The sequence below is a fragment of the Rhipicephalus microplus genome, chromosome 8 (assembly GCF_043290135.1).
Source record: "Rhipicephalus microplus isolate Deutch F79 chromosome 8, USDA_Rmic, whole genome shotgun sequence".
NCBI classification, from domain to species: domain Eukaryota; kingdom Metazoa; phylum Arthropoda; class Arachnida; order Ixodida; family Ixodidae; genus Rhipicephalus; species Rhipicephalus microplus.
In genome coordinates, this window is record NC_134707.1 from 24,399,165 (window position 1) to 24,419,315 (window position 20,151).

Sequence of the window (20,151 nt, forward strand, 5' to 3'; positions counted from 1 at the left end):
GCGCCTGTCTTCTTTTGACTCGCACTGACAGATAAAGAGCATGCAGGACAGCAGCTTGTTCAGAAGCTAGACAGAAAACTGTAGCCTAAAAAATAGCAAATGCGTTTTCATGAAAAAAAAAAGCTGCAAGTATTAAGGTAATGCAAACAAAACAAGGAAACGCCTGATTTCCTGAGTTGCACAACTTTTAAAAAAACTGACACCGAGTCTGAACAGCACACAAACGTTATTTGCCTTGAAAGTGAAGTCAGTTTATTTTTATTAGACACAAAAAGTTGCCGCGAACTATCTAGGAAAAGCTTTGAAAAGTAGAGACCTCGTACAAGCGTTCAATCTGCGTTGTTTTTCACCACGCACAAGCTACAAAACTACAAGTGGTTAGAAAAAGAAGAATTGAACTATTTGTGTAGAGAAAAACTAACCATCTAAATTATAACAATGTGGTTTTGTTCCAGTTCGGACCGTAACCCTTCACTTTGCGTTTTCAGCTTTAATACCCAAAAGCACACATAGACAAGAGGAATAGTTTACACTTTTTCGAAATCTCTTTTTTTTTTTGTCCCGTTTGCTAGGGTTGGTGCGAATGAAGTTGACGTGGTTTTTCTAAACTCATCTAATCCCCTCTTATTCTAACTTTGAGAGTTTACGAACCAACAATGTAGGTGTCCTTTTTTAAGGATCGTTCTAGATAAATTCAAAGTTTAGAGGTGGCAGTGTGCGGCCTTACTTTTTTGATGGTCCTTTTATAAAACGTGGAATTTTCGGAAGAGTTATTATCTTTCTGAGCTTCCGCAACGCTAATACACAAATCCATTCTTCAGGAATTCATCTCATTAGGTACTTAAAACTGCCTAAGTTCTTTAGAACTGAATTCCGTGTTTTTTAAAGGTAATGGTTTCCACTCTTCCGGTAATATGTACATTGGAGATGGTAAGAAATGCGGATAGGTTGGCCTCTACATTCTCTGCTGTTTCAAATTTCTGGTCAAGCAGTTGTAGCTTCGATGGGAATAAAAAGTCGTGGTACAATCAAGAACGAATTCAGCAAACTTGTCTGGCAACAAAGCTTAGGGTAGGATGAAAGCAGTGCTACTTGCTTTTCTCGTTTCGTTAGATTCACCCTGCACATAAAGAGCAGAAGCAAATTGAGTTACACGCTAGTCACACACTAAGGTAATCTTGGAGGCATTCATTTATTTTGAAAACTTTACTTGTGTTTACTCTCGCTAATATAGTAAGTGCGCTGGACTTCTTCAAGAACCGATTATGTGCGCCACATGCCGGAACATGAGACAAAAGATTTAAAGTTTGTTTCTTTGCAAGCGCGAGGCCAGAATTGCAATAGCAACAAATCGCAACGTTATACGAAATGAGGCTGGCAGCCGTCTCTTTTGCATCCGATCTGGCGTAACTCTAACAAACGCTGATGAATATGGCTGCTTCATAGAAAGATTCTCTTTCTGTACAGTCTCTTTACGTTGGAAGCGCAGAACGTAGAAGTGTATACAAGTCGTCCTTTGATGGCTATCGAGATTAAGCGTGCCAGTGATCATGACCACGCCCTAATTTATCAATTCAATAATGTTCCTCGAGCGACACACTCTCCTCCGTCACGTTTTTTCGTACCCGTTAAAGAAGCGGAGGGCGTTTCCTCTCTGCTTCCATGGCTGGGTGATGTATCGCATTTTCCCTCCGAGTGACGGAGATGGACCAGCTTTTTTCATATGTGCTACAGCGGCGTACATTGCCTTCTTTTGCGCATTTTTACCGCTGGGTGCATCTTACTACTTCAGACTTCATGCAAGACATGACGGCAGCGACAAGAACAAGTGTACAGTGTTCATTTATTTGCTATTCTAATAACACCTGAAAATCACCGCTGCTTCAGCAGTGAGCCTTGCATATGGATTTCTAACCTGTTCTAAATTACACAAGCGAAATGTGCCGCACAGTTTAATTGACTACACTTGCACTATGTTATAAAATTAAAGCTTTATTTGACTGGGTGTGTAATAAACATGTGACGCTGACTGAACGTCCATTTGCTGTTTTTTTCTGCACCGTCTTTTGCTTTTTTGAGTGACTGTCATACTCGGCACGAAAGAAGGCGAATTGACCAATGGGCTCCTCTTTTGTATATTAGCAAACAAAATCAAAAGACAAGTTAGCAGAAGAAAGCGTACAGAGAATTGATTGTAGTTTTTAACCTCTCCTGCAATAACTCTCATTTGCTTTCAGTAAATTAAAGACAATGAAAAATTACGCTTTACATCGTTGAGATACGACGCACTAACGGAAAGTTGTCAGTTTGAAGGTTGAGAGGTCGGATCGCACTGACAGGCTAGGGCAATTTTGTGTTGTTCAGTTCCTTTCACGTTAAGTGAGAATCATTGCAATGTAGTTGAGAAAACACAAATAATTTCTCCTTGGCCTAACTATGCATAACTTATTTCAGTTGTGCCATATTAAACGCAATTTAACATGACCTTGCGTCAACCAACCTCAGACATTGCTTTCGTAACCTGATCTGTAGAGCTTTTAGAAAAATAATTAATGTCAGCTAATGATGTAAAAGACGATTCATTTGACAATACCAAACCCACTGTGCCAAATGAAGCTAAAAATGTCTTTTGAGTCTCACTATTCATATTGTGTTACGGCGATGGTTTCGATCGCACAATGTGAGTCTAAAAATATTTATTGGCTGCAAATGTGGGGCCGCAAACACTTAATCTGTATATCTGCAAGGTAGGCATACGGGGTGATATATATATATATATATATATATATATATATATATATATATATATATATATATATATATATATATATATATATATATATATATATATATATATATATATATATATATATATAATGTGATCTTAGGGAGCCTTTGATGGGATTAGACCACACACCTAATATTCCATGCACGTAGCCCACTAGTTAGAAAAATTGCAAAATTGCTAACAAAAAAACGTCCGGCAGCATGAAGCATTGATGCTTCGCGCTCTACGTATAAAAATTTCAGGCTTGCCGGTGTCATTATATTTTAGGGCACCTGGTCGTACATCGCTTTCAACGCATGCGAAATTCGAACAAACATTGCGTTTTTTTTTTCGTGATATCCTTCTTTTGAAAGACGGAGTATGACAAAATACTTTATGTAACTTGTACGCCATTCAATGTGGCGCTTCGAAACACAAACCTACATTGCCTGTAACTCGTGCAAATATTGAAGTATTACATATATATTTATTTCTTAACTCTCTTCCAGTAGGTAATACTGGTAACAAAGGAACATTTATTTGTGCGTAACCTAAAACGAGCGCCGTGTGACTGCCGGTAATGTTGTTTCACGCGTTTCCGCCGAAACTAAACCGCAAAGTGAAATTCACAAGTTTTGTCTTCTTTTAGGAAAAAAACAATTGAGTAACCCTACCTTCAAGCGGCTGAAAACAATGCACAAATCATCTCTGTTTAGCTTTTATTGCGAAATAGGGCACATTACGACTGCCGGAAACTGAATTAGGGTGTGGTGGCCATGGCTTTAAAATATAGCGTCGACAAAATGACTAAAACCGGCTCGTATACCAGAAATTGTTTAGATATGATAAATATAAAAGATGAGCGAAATACCCCGGGTTTCCCATCATTTCCGCACCTGACCCGAGTTCCCTCAAGAATTGGCATTACTCCAGCTGCCCCAGACTGTAAAGTAGAAGTGTGTAAACACAAGTATGACCGACCAGACACTTCATGCGATAGCGCTGAGAAAGTTGGCCTGCATTCAAATTCTTTACTGGAAAGGGTATGTGTCAAAAAAGAGATATTAGAATATAGAGTTGTCGTTTCCTCGGGGCATTTCGACTTCAAGGAATGTACCTACCGCAATAGCCCCTGTCTATAAGAAGGGTAGAGAAAACTTGTTTCCGTGAAAATCGAATTTGAGTTTCACATCTCCTGTACTTACATTTTTACTTGTGTTTTGCGTTATCCTCACTTCAACGTAATCATACGGGAATGAGACCAGGCTGAACATGTTCCTAAAGTTGACAGTACCGATATCGCGTGTCACCACCGCTGAAATATAAACAGATGACGTATGTAGCATGAAGCGATACTACGGGTCAAACTACTTTGGTGTAGCAGTCGAGTCATCAGTAACTTGAGCCCCCGCATCCTGGCAGAGCGCCTGAACGTAAACAGTAGTCTCATCTACGAGCTTTTAGAGAAAAGTACCAACGCAAAAAGGAAAATGAAATATTCGTTTCCACACTGAGGGATCGAGAAAGTTTGGCCATCACCACAAAATTCAGGCTCCATCCCCAATGATTACCCGATATGTGAGCCCGTTCATTTTATGAAGCTGGTGATGTACTCCTGTATGTACCAACCAAAGTAGCCAGTGTTGGCCTCTGAAATATGTTCCAATGAAAAAGATATAACCATAAAAAGCAGTGAATGCTGTTTTCACATCTACAGGCAAGTCATTTGGGTATGAATATTTCCTCGTACATCTACATACATACCCTGTCTGGCCATGACGCACTAGCTGAAAGAGATAGTGCGTTTGCTTGTTTGTAGAGCCCATTTCTGCCTCTTTTATTAGTTCACGTTCTCGCTTTTCACGTTTTTACGTTTCGCTTTGATCGGCTTGTACACATTTATCAAGCAATGGCTTTAAGACAGGTGATATCAGCATTATTTATAGACAATAAACGATTGTATAATAGTCCCTGACAATGTTTTGTTATCTGTGTGTAGTGCAACGCTTCCGTATTAGGCAAGCTTCGGAGAGTGCGCCACATTATTTTCGGGCCAAAAAAATTATGGCAGCTTAGCACTATCAGTGCTAAGCCTGAAGGCAGGCCATTTGCTGCTGAACAACCTTCCTAGTTTATTTAGTCCGCTTTCTTTTCTTTGAAGGCTGAAGCTGTTAGTCAAATTGTAAACTTGGCAGTGGTGTTTATTTTATTTATTTATTTATTTATTTATTTAATACATACTGCGGACACTAAGTGGTCCAAGCAGGAAGGGCACGTCACGCATACCATAGGCGTTATGACGTACATCATACAAAAAACACACTTTGTTTTACACGCTACAATACACTTCGTTATGTAACAACATCACGCTTCGCTCTATACACTACAATAAACTTCAATATGCAAAGCAACAACACACCCGGTTCTACAACACTACATTACACTATGTTCCACAACACAAGTAGTAACTTACGCCAAACAACGACAATACATTGCATACCTCATACTTTACACATACGTTACAATGAATGAGGTTCGCATAACTTGTTCCAGTCCGACACTGTTCGCGGAAAAAAAGAATACATAAAGGCATCAGTTCTCGCAACAAATGGGGTTATCAAATTGGGATGATGATGTCGTGTGTTCCTTGTTGACAGAAAAGATAAGTAAGGCGATGAATCGATTGCGAGTTTTTGATTAAGTAATAATCGAAGGAAATCCAGCCGTTGTTCGCGTCTGCGGGATTCAAGGGTTGGAATGTCGTTTGCAGACATCAGTGCGGAAGGTGAATCCAACGGTAAGTATTTTGAATATATAAACCGAACAGCTTTCCTTTGAACCTGCTCAAGTTTGTTAATATTAAGCTTAGTGTAAGGGTCCCATACAATGCTGGCGTATTCCAGTTTAGGTCGTATAAAAGAATAATAACTAAGAAGCTTTACATTGGCAGGACAGGTACGCAGTTTATGTCTTAGAAAACCAAGTTTCCGAAAGGCAGCTGAACATATGTTGTCTACATGCATGTTCCAAGACAAATTACTAGTTATAGTTAGGCCCAAATATTTGTAGCTTGTAACCTCTCTAAGAGTTGAAGATTCAAGCTGGTACGTATTATTTAGTGGAACTTTCTTACGTGTCAAACGCATGCAGACACTCTTTTCTGCATTAAGGATCATTCCCCACTCATTGCACCACAGATGAATATTATGAAGGTTTGAGTTAAGTTCATTTTGATCATCTAAAGAGTTAATATCCCGGAACAAAACACAATCGTCTGCAAATAATCTAATTTGTACAGAAGGGGTGATGACATTTACAATATCATTTATGTATAGAAGAAAAAGCAATGGCCCTAGGACGCTTCCTTGGGGTACACCTGATGTGACCTGTAGAGACTGCGAACGCTGGTCATTAATAGCAACAAACTGTTCACGGTTATTTAGATAGTCAGCAATCCAGTTTACAAGGATTTCGGGAAGGCCAATACGTTTTAGTTTCAAGATCAATTTGTCGTGTGGAACCCTGTCGAATGCCTTACTGAAATCCAAAAATGTTATGTCAGTTTGCCTATTGTTATCCAGGTTAAGTGCAAATGAGTGGATTATTGTAACTAGTTGCGTCACTGTCGAATATCCCTTTCTAAAGCCGTGTTGAAAATTGGTCAGGATTGAATGTTGAGTCAAAAAATTTCCAATTTGTGTAGCAATTATGTGTTCTATTAATTTGCAGCAGGGTGAGGTCAAGGATATGGGTCGGTAATTTTGAGGCGACAAGCGATCACCTTTCTTAAATACAGGACTTATGCGTGCGGCTTTCCAGTCACATGGTAGCTTTGATGACAACATTGAAACACGAAAAATTTCATGCAGGAATTTAACGACATGTTCGGCATATCTTCTTAGGAACACATTTGGGAGATTATCAGGTCCACAGGACTTTTTAGAATTAAGATTCAGAAGCATCAAAAAAACACCAGAATAAGACACGAAAGAGACTTCGCATGGGTTCCACAACTTCACTTCACTTTACCGCTTGGAACATAAACACTAGAGCCGGAAAACACACTTTGAAAATACGCATTAAGATGATCAGCAATCTTTCTTTGATCGGTTACAATCACGCTATCAATTGCCATTTCGGTGAGAGGTTTCTTTCTGTCACCAATGTAGTTCCAGAATTTAGTCGGGTCAGTTTTTATGAAGTTGGGCAGCAGCGTCTTAAAATAGCGATCTCTGGATGAGCGTATAGCCCGTGCAAGGCTGTCTTTGAGGACTGAGAGGGATCGAGACTGCGCATGCTTCTGCCTTAAGCGTTTTATCTTTCGTTTTAAGTGAATTATATCTCGCGTTATCCAGGGAGTTGTTTTGTGCACTTTTTATGTTTATTCGGTATAAAACGATTGATGTAATGATGACACATTTCTTTAAATTGATTCCACATTGTCTCGACATCGCCCACCTCAAAGACAGCAAAACACGACTCCATGTATTCTATTATAGATACGTCATCTGCTCGCGAGTAATCTTTAAAGGTACGCACTGAAGATTTTTTAGTACTTGGAAAATTGTTAAGAGGAAAAGAGACTGTAACCAATTTATGATCGGACAGGCCCTGTTCTACTGAAACAGAGTGCAGCTCGAGTTCACGGCTTATAAATACTAAATCCAAAATCGAACTAGAGAATCCATGCACACGAGTTGGCTTCCTCACAACTTGCATCGAGTTATGGGTTAGCATGATGTTAAACACAATCTCAGTCTCTTTTTTTGTACAATGGTCCTGTCGTATAATGTCGTACAATGGTCGTACAATGGTCCTGTCGTATAACGTTGCTAGAAATCTCCCGTTGTCGTTGCCTAGCAACCGCCAATTGCAGCACGGGGTCTACAATAGAGACCACCGCGAAAAAAGTCCTATGACAGTTTAAAGACATGGGTACGAAGAATATGAAAATAGAAAGCAAGAAGCAAGCGTTTAGTGACCAGATACCACACCGCCTTGACAAGTTACCCATGCGGAGTAGCTGTGCTACGGCCATCGATGGAGTCATCGCACGCTAACTCCGCTAGGCGGGAATAGCCTGACTGCGCCCGATCGTGCTGAGACAGCTACTAGGTACCCTAACATAGTATGTATTGCCGATAAGGAAGAAGGTTGGGTTGATACCACACGGTTTGATCAACGGGAAGTGCTAGCAACGATAGATCCATATCACACTGGGACATGTTTAGCGCGACCTGAGCCAACCTATAGAATAATTTCTTTCTGTCTTTCTCTCTTTATCTGTCGTCTATTTTGTGTATCTGTGTATTTATGTGTCGTTTTGTCGACCACGCTGGAGCATTTGTTATGGTGCTTGGCCGCCGACTCGAAGGTCGTGGGTACGATCCCAGGCGTGGCAGTACGGAGGTGAAATTCCAAGGGCCCGTGTAAAGTTCTTTGGCAGTGCACAATAAAAAACAACAGATGGGCGAAATTTTTGGAGCCCTCCACTAGAGCGTCTTTGATATTTGATGTTGATGTAGGGACGTAAAACCCCTGATATAATAATAATAATTTTCTATTTTTTTCTCTCTTTTTTGATTTTTGCTTGTTATATCTTCTTGTTATTTATTTCTTTACTCTCACCTATTTTTTTTTCTTTCTTCTGTTTTTCTGTCTTTTTACACATACAATGGGTTTCTCATAGAGGTATTTGTCTTCCTATGCCTTTTTTCAGCTTATTTGTTCCTCTCGTTCACTTTCTTTCGTTCTCTGTCTCAGCTTTTCTGAAGAATGATATCTTTATGTCATTATTTCCTTCTAACTTGCCTATGTTTTTTATCTTTTTTCATTCTCTCTTTTTTTATTTCTATATCTACCGACGTGTTTTTGTCTCTTTACCACCTTATGGCTCACGTCATCGCTTCGCTACCATGTTTAGGGCTGAATTCGGCGTTCTTCACTTTTCGAGTGCCACCGCTGATATACAGCATTTTCTTAATTTGAATAGTAGATACCCGTTGGTGACAACCATTTTTCTAGTGAAGATGGCCAATATACAGCAGGCTATACGGGTTTCGCTTTTAAAGCCATCTCAAGTACCAGAGAGGGCCGACTTCAACTTTGAGTTAATGGTCGCAGCTCAAGACTGCCAGTGGGAACCTTCGAGTGTACACATAAACATTGGTATCTTGCTTTGAATTGCAGAATCTGTTCTTTTTATATTCAGCAGTGTTTCGTGTGCGTATATTTATTTATTTATTTATTTATTTATTTATTTGTTAGAATACCCTCAGGGCCCGTAGGGCATTACAGAGGGGGTGGGTACAACATTTTATAACACACAAAGGAATAAGGACAAGAAAAAAAGACAAAGAAAAGAAACAAGTGTCAGATGCGCAACACAAAACTGTGTACCTATATGAAGTTGTTCGTACTCGTCATCAAAATACACCCTAGATATGAATCTGCGCTTTTTTTCAATGCTAGAAAGATGAAAATTTCGCAAAGATATTAGAATGCAAATTACACCGCATTTTTTATTCGCTTGATCGAATAAAGCTTTAGTAACAAAAACTTACGCGTTTATCACCAGATCTTGTTACGCCTGTGGACAATGCCTTATAACGAGTGAACTCAATGACCACACTGATTCATCTAGCATCTAGCGTCCACATTAGACCAAACAATAGATAGATAGATAGATAGATAGATAGATAGATAGATAGATAGATAGATAGATAGATAGATAGATAGATAGATAGATAGATAGATAGATAGATAGATAGATAGATAGATAGATAGATGGATAGATAGATAGAGATTGATATAGATAGATAGATATAGGAAGATAGATATAGATAGATAGATATAGGTAGATATAGATAGATAGATAGATAGATAGATAGATAGATAGATAGATAGATAGATAGATAGAGATTGATATAGATAGATAGATATAGGAAGATAGATATAGATAGATAGATATAGGTAGATATAGATAGATAGATAGATAGATAGATAGATAGATAGATAGATAGATAGATAGATAGATAGATAGATAGATAGATAGATAGATAGATAGATAGATAGATAGATAGATAGATAGATAGATAGATAGATAGATAGATAGATAGATAGATAGATAGATAGATAGATAGATAGATAGATAGATTATTTGCTGGTTGGTCATGCCATGTTGGTTACCCTACACATGTAAATTTGAAAAAGGAGGAAAAATAAGCAACATAGAAATGAAAAATGAAAAAAAATACTGAATTTAACAACACTTGTTATTGCGTATGCGCACAATACGAATATCATATTTATATGCAAAATTATCAAGACTGCGCATTTTTTCAGAAGTTATAAAGGCACTTGGCAACGTCAAAATTTCTCATTGGTTGTGAGCTGTGCTTAGCCTAACATACATTTATTGTCACACCTACTCATAGAAAGTCGAACATTCTCGTCACCCACGTTCAAATAAGTACCATTTTCCCCATTTCGAAGATGGTCACCCAGTTGCTGCCAGTCAGCTTTTCCATAAAACTGCTTGCTTCTTTTTTTTTTTTTGTTATTTGTTCCTTCATTCATCTAGAAGTACAAAATATACATCGTTTTCACGGGCTAGAGTTCCCTGGCTATCCGCTTGATCGAGCGTGTTTCAGTGTAGCCACATCGTCCAATATAACTGCCACACTTCACTGACCTCGGCCATCACTCTTTGTATGGTTGGATGCTTCATAACGAAGCCTGCCAAAATCGGGATGAGATGAAACAGTGTACGTACCACGACTATAAGCCACCATGCTCGAACAATAAAACCACTTTCCTTCGCTGCCTAAGTTGTCCCTATTTTCAATATTTACGAAGTAAAAGAAAAATGAATTGAATTTTTAATTCATACGAGGTCATTCTGATGCGCCGTCAGAAAAATTACGCTACTCCAGTTCCTGGTATGGGAAGCTCCCACATACTCCAGAGACGTGGTGGTATGAGAACTCCACTTAAAAGCACGAAATATGTGAATTTAGTTAGCACTTTGAGGTTGGTGCGTCTTCTTTCTTGTCCATGCCTTTCTGTTTATACTGAAGCGAAAAAAATACGCATATCTGGAGAGAGCGTGAAATGTTAAGAACAGGCGTTGTGATACCAAGGAGAAGAAGTGATTGGCTGACAAGACCATGACAGTTAGGTTTCTACGCTTAAACATAGAGGTAAGCGGGGCTATGGTGAAGGAGAGAGCGAATTCATGTATTCTTTCAAAAGCCATTATTGATCAATATCTTTTTTAAATGTGTGTGAGAAAGAGAAAGGTAAGTAGAGAGAGAGCGAGGTTACCGGGACAAAAGCTGCGATCGTCTACAGTTATTTTAGTAAAGCTGTGGAGGTTTCAAATAATGAAATGCACGAAAGTAGGCTGCCATTACTCAACAACATTGTTTTGTCTGCGCCAAAGTGAAAGTACTTCACTACACTGCCTATTAATTGGGACAGTCTTTCTTTTACTCGGCTTCCATTGCAAAATTGCAGGTTATGCGTTCTCAGTGGTCGATTCGACCTTTTGCTTTATTTCTAAGCACTTTCAACTAGGTGCTCACTCACAGTCATCCGAATATTCAGACATAACTCTAGAAAAAAATAAAATTGTGAGAAAATCAGTATATGTAGGTCACGTTAAAAGTTATGGTTTCAACTACAGATGTAGCACAACTTCTCTCAAAATAAGGGCTGTCAGCTGCCGCGATAATTATTGAAAATAATTGATTGATTCTTACGAAGACCAGATGGTTTTCTTGAGAGCAGCGGTGATTGTGGTGGTGCCTGGCGGAGCAAATTTCTATCACGTGCTTCTTGTTTTGTGGCCTTTGTGATTTCCTTTGACATTGCGATGAAACGAAATGTCAACTCAATGCAAAGAAACATGACATGAATTGTTCAATTTGTTAGCAATGTGGTCAGGATTATTGACGGATGCATTTTTATGTTGTCTATTTGAATAGTATATGTTCAAGCGCAGTTAAATGAAGATACAAATTATGGCTTGCCGAGTAGGGTTGACCCTAATATGAATAGTCAATCGTACTTCGAAGCACGACGGCTGCATACGACATATTTTTTATGTATTGTCTATAGGGGGTTTGCAGGGCTCACTGACGGCATTGACTTACGCGGTACGTCATTGAGAGGCACGGAGGTTTGACCAGTACCTGTACACATAAAATTGTTAGCTCATACAAACGTTTGTTTGTGTTGTTTGAAAGCTATCTCAGTAGGTTTCGTAATGTTGCACTCAAGAACTATGTAGTTGGGCGAACGATATCATTCGCCGAGCATAACTTACCTGACGCTCTAGCTTTTTCTGGCGTTGAGTCGTAGGCGGTGACGAAGGGGTCTTCTCTTCGTCTGCGCTCCCAGGAGGCGCTGCCGGCCACTCTGTGCTGCATTCCAAGGCGCATAAGAAACATGCAAAGCACCACACAATCTTTGCCAGCTATATAGTGCTATTTAAAAGCAATGAAAACTTCACCTATTATTGATTTGTAAATAATAAAATCTAATAAAACAAATAATTGTAATTTATTTATAGCTTTTTCAATGTGCCCGTGGAGAGCATACAGTAAAGTGGGCAATAAACTGAATATTTATATACAAACAAACCAAATAAAAACGTTTTTTCTGGACATGCAAATAATAGGCAAGAAAGGCAGATACATTGCACACCTAATTATAATAATGCTAATAACAAACTAAAATTAGAGATATTTCTTTGCATTGCAGTTATCAACGTCCGCAAAGCTTACCGTAAAGAAAGCAAACAACTTTGGTTTCTTTTTTTTCTGTTCTTTTTTTTCTTTTTTTGAGGCAAATATTTTTTGAGGCAAAAGCTTCCAGTATTTTTCAAAATATTTCACCGCAAAACACTGTCGTCCATCAGCGACGATTACTTAGGCTTTTTCGTCTGCGTGAGATGGCTGTAACTTTTCATTGTAGTTTTCAGCGTTACATGCGTACCAACATAATTTTTTAAAGTTTGAATATTTGAAAAACAAACATAGATAAAAACAAGTATAATGTGGCTGGAGACTGTACAATTTATTGACAAGCTCTCGAGACCAAATCAGCCTGCCGCTTTTTTTGAACAATCTTTTTTAAGAGAAAATGATACGTACCAACCTCACACTGCATGCTGTGTTAGTTTGTGACACAAATCAACCCCCCTCCCCCTCTTTTGTTCCTCATCACTTCGACTAGTTCACAACAAGTTCCCGAAACATGCACTACCAAGGACTCAAGTGCTTAAGTGCTTATCTGTTGTCGTCATTAAAGAATTTCTTGTTTGGATGTGTTTCGGTCAAAAATCTTGTTCTGTTCTATGTAACTTCTACGCCACGGTGCATTTCAAGAAGGAAGAACAAATAAATTATAATTCAATGTTGAAATGCCGTGTTCTAAGCAGCCTGTGTCGGCCGCGACATCTCCTGAGAACATCTCTGTTATTTTTGGCATGAGTTAATCATCCTGGAACGTACTTCTAAAACGTTCCTCCAAGAAGCCGGAAAGAGTGTGATTCAAGGTGGCATTCTGTTCACTGCTCTTACCAAAGCGGTACGCCGCTCAAGCTTACCCGAGCTGGTAATAAAATGAATTGTAGTTTTTAACTGAGTCCTGCCCCATTATTTCAAACGCTACGCTACAAGCCACCCTCCTTCAAAGCGCATTCATCACAGATTCTTTGTTTAACGCAGGCACTGATTTCTCACCTGCTGATAAATAATTGTCCACTTCAGCTAACAAAAAGGAAAAGTGCTGCACGCTAATGTTCCCTCCCACCACAAATCCCCAATAAGAAGAGCAATAGCCGTCTTTTCCGTGTTGTGCGTTGACAATACGTAGTGTATAATTTGTGTGTGTGTGTGTGTGTGTGTGCGTGCGTGTGTGTGTGTGTGTGTGTGTGTGTGTGTGTGTGTGTGTGTGTGTGTGTGTGTGTGTGTGTACAATAAGTATGTACATAGCGCTGCTGTACCGTAGGGCTGTGTCCTCTTGCACGTCTGCAAGTGTGCGTAGGTATGAATGTTCAAGTGATTTCACATTGCGCTCTATTGTGTCAAGCTCTTCACAAAATTCATCTGAAATTCAACACGTTGCTGCCGCAAGAGTGATTTAAAAACAACAATAAAAATACAAGCCAAGAAGTATGATTGCTCTACATACAGGGTGCAAGATACTGGTTTTGCGAGTTGTTTTCCCTACTGCTCCGTTGCCTTTCGAACCGACGAACGAACGAAAACGTATTCTCTCGGAGTGAATGCTTCTTCACTGATATTAGAACAGAAGAAGGTGAAAATAATGGTAAAATAAAACAACCAAACCACATCGTACTTCCCGAAAATGTTTTTGGAGAATCACAACGCGCCACATGCTGTTCTGTTTTGTTTGAAACAGTTAGTCACCCCCCACATTTCAGCGAGCGTCTCTGCGCATCCAAGAAACGCTTTTTTGTAGGTTTTTTGTTTTTGTTTTGCAAGCTCCACGGGAAAAAAAGTTTCTCTAGCTCCTTTAGGCCTCAGGTTCCACTGTCTAGTAACTTGCCTGGCTAATGTTTTTGCGAGATTGAAACGCCACGAATTCTGCCTTAGTATGTGCCGCAGCGAAGACTTCTTTTGAACACAAACCAAAAGAAAATTCAGAATGTTTCATTGTTGAAAAAGAATAGCACAAAATAAGTAGATGTATGTGATTGTGTGGTGGAATATGCGAGAAATATAAATTCTTATTATTCCGCGATCTTGAGAGGACTGTAGACTTCAGAATAACTCTAATGTTTCTGTTTTGTTGTTGTTGTGGTTGTTGCTATTCCTGGTGCTGCAAATACTAGGGTGAAGTTCCTACGATGCTCCTCTGTGTTTCTGGGGAATCGGATTGTTCTGAATAAACTGTTTCAGGTAATTGCGAAACAGCATAGTTTGGCGCAGTGCAGAAAAGGAACATTGCTCGACATGATAACTGAGTTGTAGAACGTACAACCTCATTTTTTTTTCTCCCACTGCATGTTCAGCCATCTGAAGCAGTGGTTGTGCCAGGGCGGCACTTACCGAAAACAATATGTTATCCACTACCAGTGAACAATCGCATGCACATCACTCTTCCCACAGAACACATACAACGCTAGCTCTTTTATTGACCTACTTGCTTTTTCTTTTCACAGCCCTCATACTAGTAATACAGGTACTAAAAGACCCTGGTAATACGCAAAGCTTTTCGCCAGTGAGCATTCGGCATATTCCTCACACGCGACTGCTGAACCAGTTAGCACACGCCGTTTTCGATGTGAGACAACAGTTTTTGTAAAATAAAGATGCACTGGTGAGAGGGCACTACGTAGCGCCCATTTGTCATATTAGTGTCACCTACATTCCCGCCACGGAAGGAAGACGCTTTGTTGCTTATTTAGTACAGCACAGAGTAGAAGAGCGCTCCAGGTCATTGATATGACGAAGACTAGTGCCGTGATTAAATATGTTAATACAACACGGCAAAGAATTCTCACGTTGCCCCACTTCCGCTTCTGCTCGTCAGCCTGCGCAGTATAGCTTTTCGATCACCAGAACAAAGCCCTAGTGCTAGGTGCCTATACACGTTTTCAAACAAAGCTCCTTATATTCATTTCTTAGATGTTGCAAATGGGTGCCGCCATCTTCAAATGCTATACCAAAGACGGGACGTCAGCATCCCTTTGCACTCCCATGTGATAGCCTAGACAGGAGGTACACCCTTTTTTTCGTTGAAAGGGTGTATAGGCTTTTCTCAAAATAGAGCAGAAACACGATTTTTCTGTACTATGGCATGGGAGCACAAACGCTGATGTCACAGCCTCAGCAGTGCATGTTTTAGAGACTATGCCGATCGGGGGTCACGGCTATAAGGCGGCGCACCACAAGGAGCCTTCTTGGACGATGTGCACATCAAAGCATTCTCTCGTGCAGCCAACGACGCGAGTCCAGAAACTAGATGGCAACACATTCTCGAACCAGCCTCCAAGCTTTCGTCGATACCGTTGCACAACAGCCTCTGCGAGGTGTTGCGCAATAAAGATGGCACGTGACAGGGTGACCTCAATCGAAAACGGCTCGGTTCTATACCTGCATGTCTAGGCTTACTTATCCGGCTTTTATTTTCCTCTGGCTCATTTAACCTCAGACCTGTCTCGTAATGCACTTCTGCAGGAATGCGCTCGTGGTAATCGAATTCCGGACTCCCTAACGGAGTGTACGGGTACTAAGGACTGCGCCACTCGTGTGCCAATAGACAAATGAATAGAAGGACGAAAGCAACAAACTTCGTTCCCCATATTCTCGGGATGCACACGTGGGATCCGATTCACCAATGCGTGCTTTTTTCATAAAAGCTAGAACTATAACTGGAAAGACAAAGAACTTTTCCAGGTGTTGCAGAAAGCAACGGCCGAAACCATTTGTTTTCTGTTTCGGCAATCATCCCATGGTCGAATCGACCCAGGAGTCATAATCTCGCAATGTACAAGTTACACAACCTGCTTGTTTTTGTTCATATCTGCTATTCTGACTTTAGACCTTAAAGGTAGGCGTTCAATAACACTTACTTATAAAAAGGGGTATACAAAACGGTGAAGAGAAAATTTTTTCGACCCATGTATAACCTTTACAAAATGGGGTGCATCGATACGCCCATGTTTTTCCTGTGTTTAATTTGTGTTTATCTGTTCTTCCTTGTTCTTCTTTTTTCATATCATGTGTTTATCGACGTTTTTCTCTTCTTTTTATGTGATTTTGAGATATTTTGTGTCATTTTTGGTTCTTTGTTTGAAATAAGGTATATGTTTGGCGATTACATATAGTAGATGTTCTGTGGCCACATTTCTGCTGTTCTTCAACTGTTTTCTGCTCCGACGGCGGTTCGTAAAAGTGTGGGTGCTGGCACTTGCGCTGGCCTTTTTTTTCTTTCCTAGATCTTTTTCAAACTCTTGACTCCTGGCCTTTTGCTGTCTTAATAAATTGTTCCTTCGTCGAGACGAATTAGTCCTGTCTGTCGTCATCGCGACACATGAGGCTGCGTGACTCGAGCGGGAGACCTCGGGCGATGACAAAATTCAGCCGTGAACTGCTCCACTCTTCAAAGCAGCTTTTCGTGAAGACATCGTCACGCATCTCCAACGATGCAATAAGTTGATGTATCCAAGAAAGAATGAACGTTTAAAAAGTTATCACACCCCACAGTTTTGGTGGCAAAAAGCAAAATATATGGAAAGCGTTGGTTGAAGGCCAATCTCATTTGTCAAAATGTTTTTTTTTTCATTTGGATATTTCGAGGTATCGGAATAAAACCTTCATGTGATGGCTACGTTCCCTTCTGAAGATACTACTTTGGAAGACTCGCTCAATGATTTATCATCAGCCATAGTGTACCCACGCGAGGGTAGAGGCCTATCTTATGTTTCAGCAACCATTGGGGCTCTGTGCTAGCTGCGACGACGCTATATTAGGTCGTGCGTCCGTTTATTTTTCTATTTCCTCCTCGTGCGTGTTTCTTTCCTCCACAATGCGGTCAGATACTCCTAATGAACATTGGGCTATTCAGCCTACGGGTTACTTGCTCTGAATCAGACAACGATGTCATTAACACATGTTTCTTCCTCCACCGAAATGAATACTCGCAATATGTGCACTTCTCGATTTAAAGCGATGGTACAACACAGGCAAAATTGCAACAGTATTGTTCACTGTTATATTTCATTACCATACACACTGCTGTGATAACAAATTTCTTAATACGCACTTATCTGCCCCGTTTGATCACTTGGAGACGCAGCTAGAAAAGTCATTACCGTGAATAATTTTATCATCACCGAGGTCACTGCAGTTGCTGTTCTTGCTGTATACAGGGTGTCCCACATAACTTGAGCGAAGAATTTGAAAATGGATGACACTTCAGGGGCGAATCGAACCAAGCGTGTACTGCCTGCACTAGCCTGTCGGTACTACGGCAATTTTTATTTATCCCCATACTAATTAATCAATAATTATTTTTTACCTATTTTTAATTGCGGGCTGGAAACACAAAATATGAACACTTAGATATAGAGCACTTTCAGGAACCAACGACTAAACTGTTTTCTGAACGATACATTTAGCACTGCTATTTGTTCCGCGTTGTAAAGAAAGCCTATAGCACCACTATGGCAGTGCGCTCGCAGTCCGTCACACGACTTCCTCACACATATCGCGGGCTTTCTTTACATAATTTGTGTAGGCAGAAATAAATAACCCACAATTGGCTGTCACCTATTGTGAATTATTGACCATGAAGATATTACGAACATTTCTTTTAAATTTGAAACGTGAGCTGTGTTCAATGTAAAGGAGTCACAATGTTTTCTTTTGAGAACAGCCCTGAAGCGAACTGATGAGTGTCTTCTAATACAGAAAGTGAAAATTGCTTGGCTGTATGGAAGGGGTATCATAAGCATGGCCAACGTATCAGCTGGTGAGCAAGCACTCTAACCATAAAAAAAGAGTTTTTATTTAGCTTGATTTGTCAGGTATGTTACTTTCGTGAAAGAGACACTGAAACTCTCCTAGGAAATTATCATGCTCCCGGAGGAGAGTCATAGTACAAGAAAATAGGGGGGGGGGGGGGCGATTTCTGACACATCAAGGCTGACCGAAAAGAGAAAATTGAGCTCTTTTGTTAAGTGTGTCATGGTCAAAGGCGCCTGGTTATTCGTGGCATGTTAGATTAGAGAAATCAACGAACTTAACAGCTTGAGAATGACTACAGCGCTAAGTGCTGTGTACTCTCTATTTCCACTCTTCTGGTGCTTTCACAATCATAAACCTATATCAACACGTCGAAACAGATATTATTCCAAATACGAGGTGCCTTTGACAGAGGATGTTTTCGGTGACATAAACTTACCTTTAGGGTATAAAATTTGGTGTGCATATGCGAGTATGTATTAGAAGTAGCCTATAAAACTGGTGTTTTAAATAAGGTGAAGCAGTCTCTTGTGGAATCTATTATGTACACACCACTCATAGGCCCTGGTGGTGTCACTGTAGCAAAGGCTAGCTTGCAGGAAGGAAGGGGAGAATTCCATCTGTGACCCTTCTCGTATCCTTCAATCCTAAATTTATCAGTATTTCTGACGAGAACCTTATTACCCAAAAAAATGAATAGTTCAACAACTTTGTACGGTTTCAGCGGAAAAAGGAATTGTTTTTGATAGTGTGGCCTATTTAGCATATTTATATCTTCCTGCCTTTAGTTTTCAGGGTTACTGCCATTTTCATACGGGGAGTGTTTTTTTGTTTGTTTCTTTGAACCTAATTCATATTGCCTTCTTGTGTCACGGAAAAAAGGTGAGATCAATTACACGGGGGATGGAAGGTTTACCAATATTGTTAAGCCACTTGATTGATTGATTGATTGATTGATTTATCGATTGATTGATCGAATAATTGATTATTCTCATACCAGAAATGTTCACGACAGTGGTTTTCGAGGCCTACCCGCAAGACCTGGTGCCAGAATAAAGTGTTCTTGATTCATTTTTGAATCAGCCTATCACACTGGTGCTTAGCTTTCAAGGAGTACTGATCTGATCTGCTGATAGATTTAGAGATAGCGATTATTAATTTGAGCGCTCTGGTATTATGATTTGCTGCAGCATTACCGGTCACTACTACACCTCAAGATCGCATAGTCGCGCTTAAGAAAAGAAACAAATTTAAATGACACGTTTGGGTAAACCATTGTGTGATGCCGCACCACACGCTGAGCAGTGACGTCTCTTAAAACAAATCATCTTCTAATCTCATTCTTTATCAGTAATTCCGCAAACTGCCTCATTGACCGCATCAACGCACGACGACGTGACGGTGGCGTCTTCTTGGCTAGAACAATTTACTGCTGACCTATTGCGTATATGTTTATCACAAGGTTAGGTATGCAGCTTAAGGAAGGATGCAGAGATGTTCAAAGAGCACATCTTGTCAACAACTCGGGGAGAAAAAGAACATCCAAGGACTGAAAGAATGCAGCTTTTTTTTTATTTCTTTTGCAACGCTACCAGTTCTCCACTCTCAGAAGGCATCAAAATAAGCCCAGAAGGATACCATCGTTCTGACAATGTTTGCTCCTTCTTCACTCTCAGCTCTTCGGCTAACTCGCAGAGATCACACCGTGTTTCTTCCGATCACGTTGCTCTGTGATTGAACTATGTACACAAAAAATATGTCTGAGGCTGGAGCAAGTTTTTTTTGTGAGTTGTTCCATGATCGTATAGCTCTAGCAGCGAATGACATTCGAGATGCCTGTTCCGGCTTCTTTCTCCTTGATGGAACATCCTGAGGCACTCCTGT

At 40.0% G+C, this 20,151-nt stretch overlaps 1 protein-coding gene and 1 long non-coding RNA gene across 2 annotated transcripts in view; one reads left to right on the top strand and one right to left on the bottom strand.

The window, feature by feature from the left end:
* LOC142768874 (uncharacterized) overlaps positions 1 to 20,151 on the top strand; it is a 195,532-nt gene that overhangs the window by 76,249 nt on the left and 99,132 nt on the right. The gene's annotated exons all lie outside the window — the stretch shown is intronic.
* Positions 1 to 20,151, bottom strand: part of LOC142768873 (tubby-related protein 3-like) — a 91,260-nt gene that overhangs the window by 67,947 nt on the left and 3,162 nt on the right. The window contains exon 3 of the mRNA XM_075871323.1: positions 12,096 to 12,192. Within this exon, the coding sequence (XP_075727438.1) occupies positions 12,096 to 12,192 (97 nt within the window). The remainder of the gene's footprint in view (positions 1 to 12,095; positions 12,193 to 20,151) is intronic.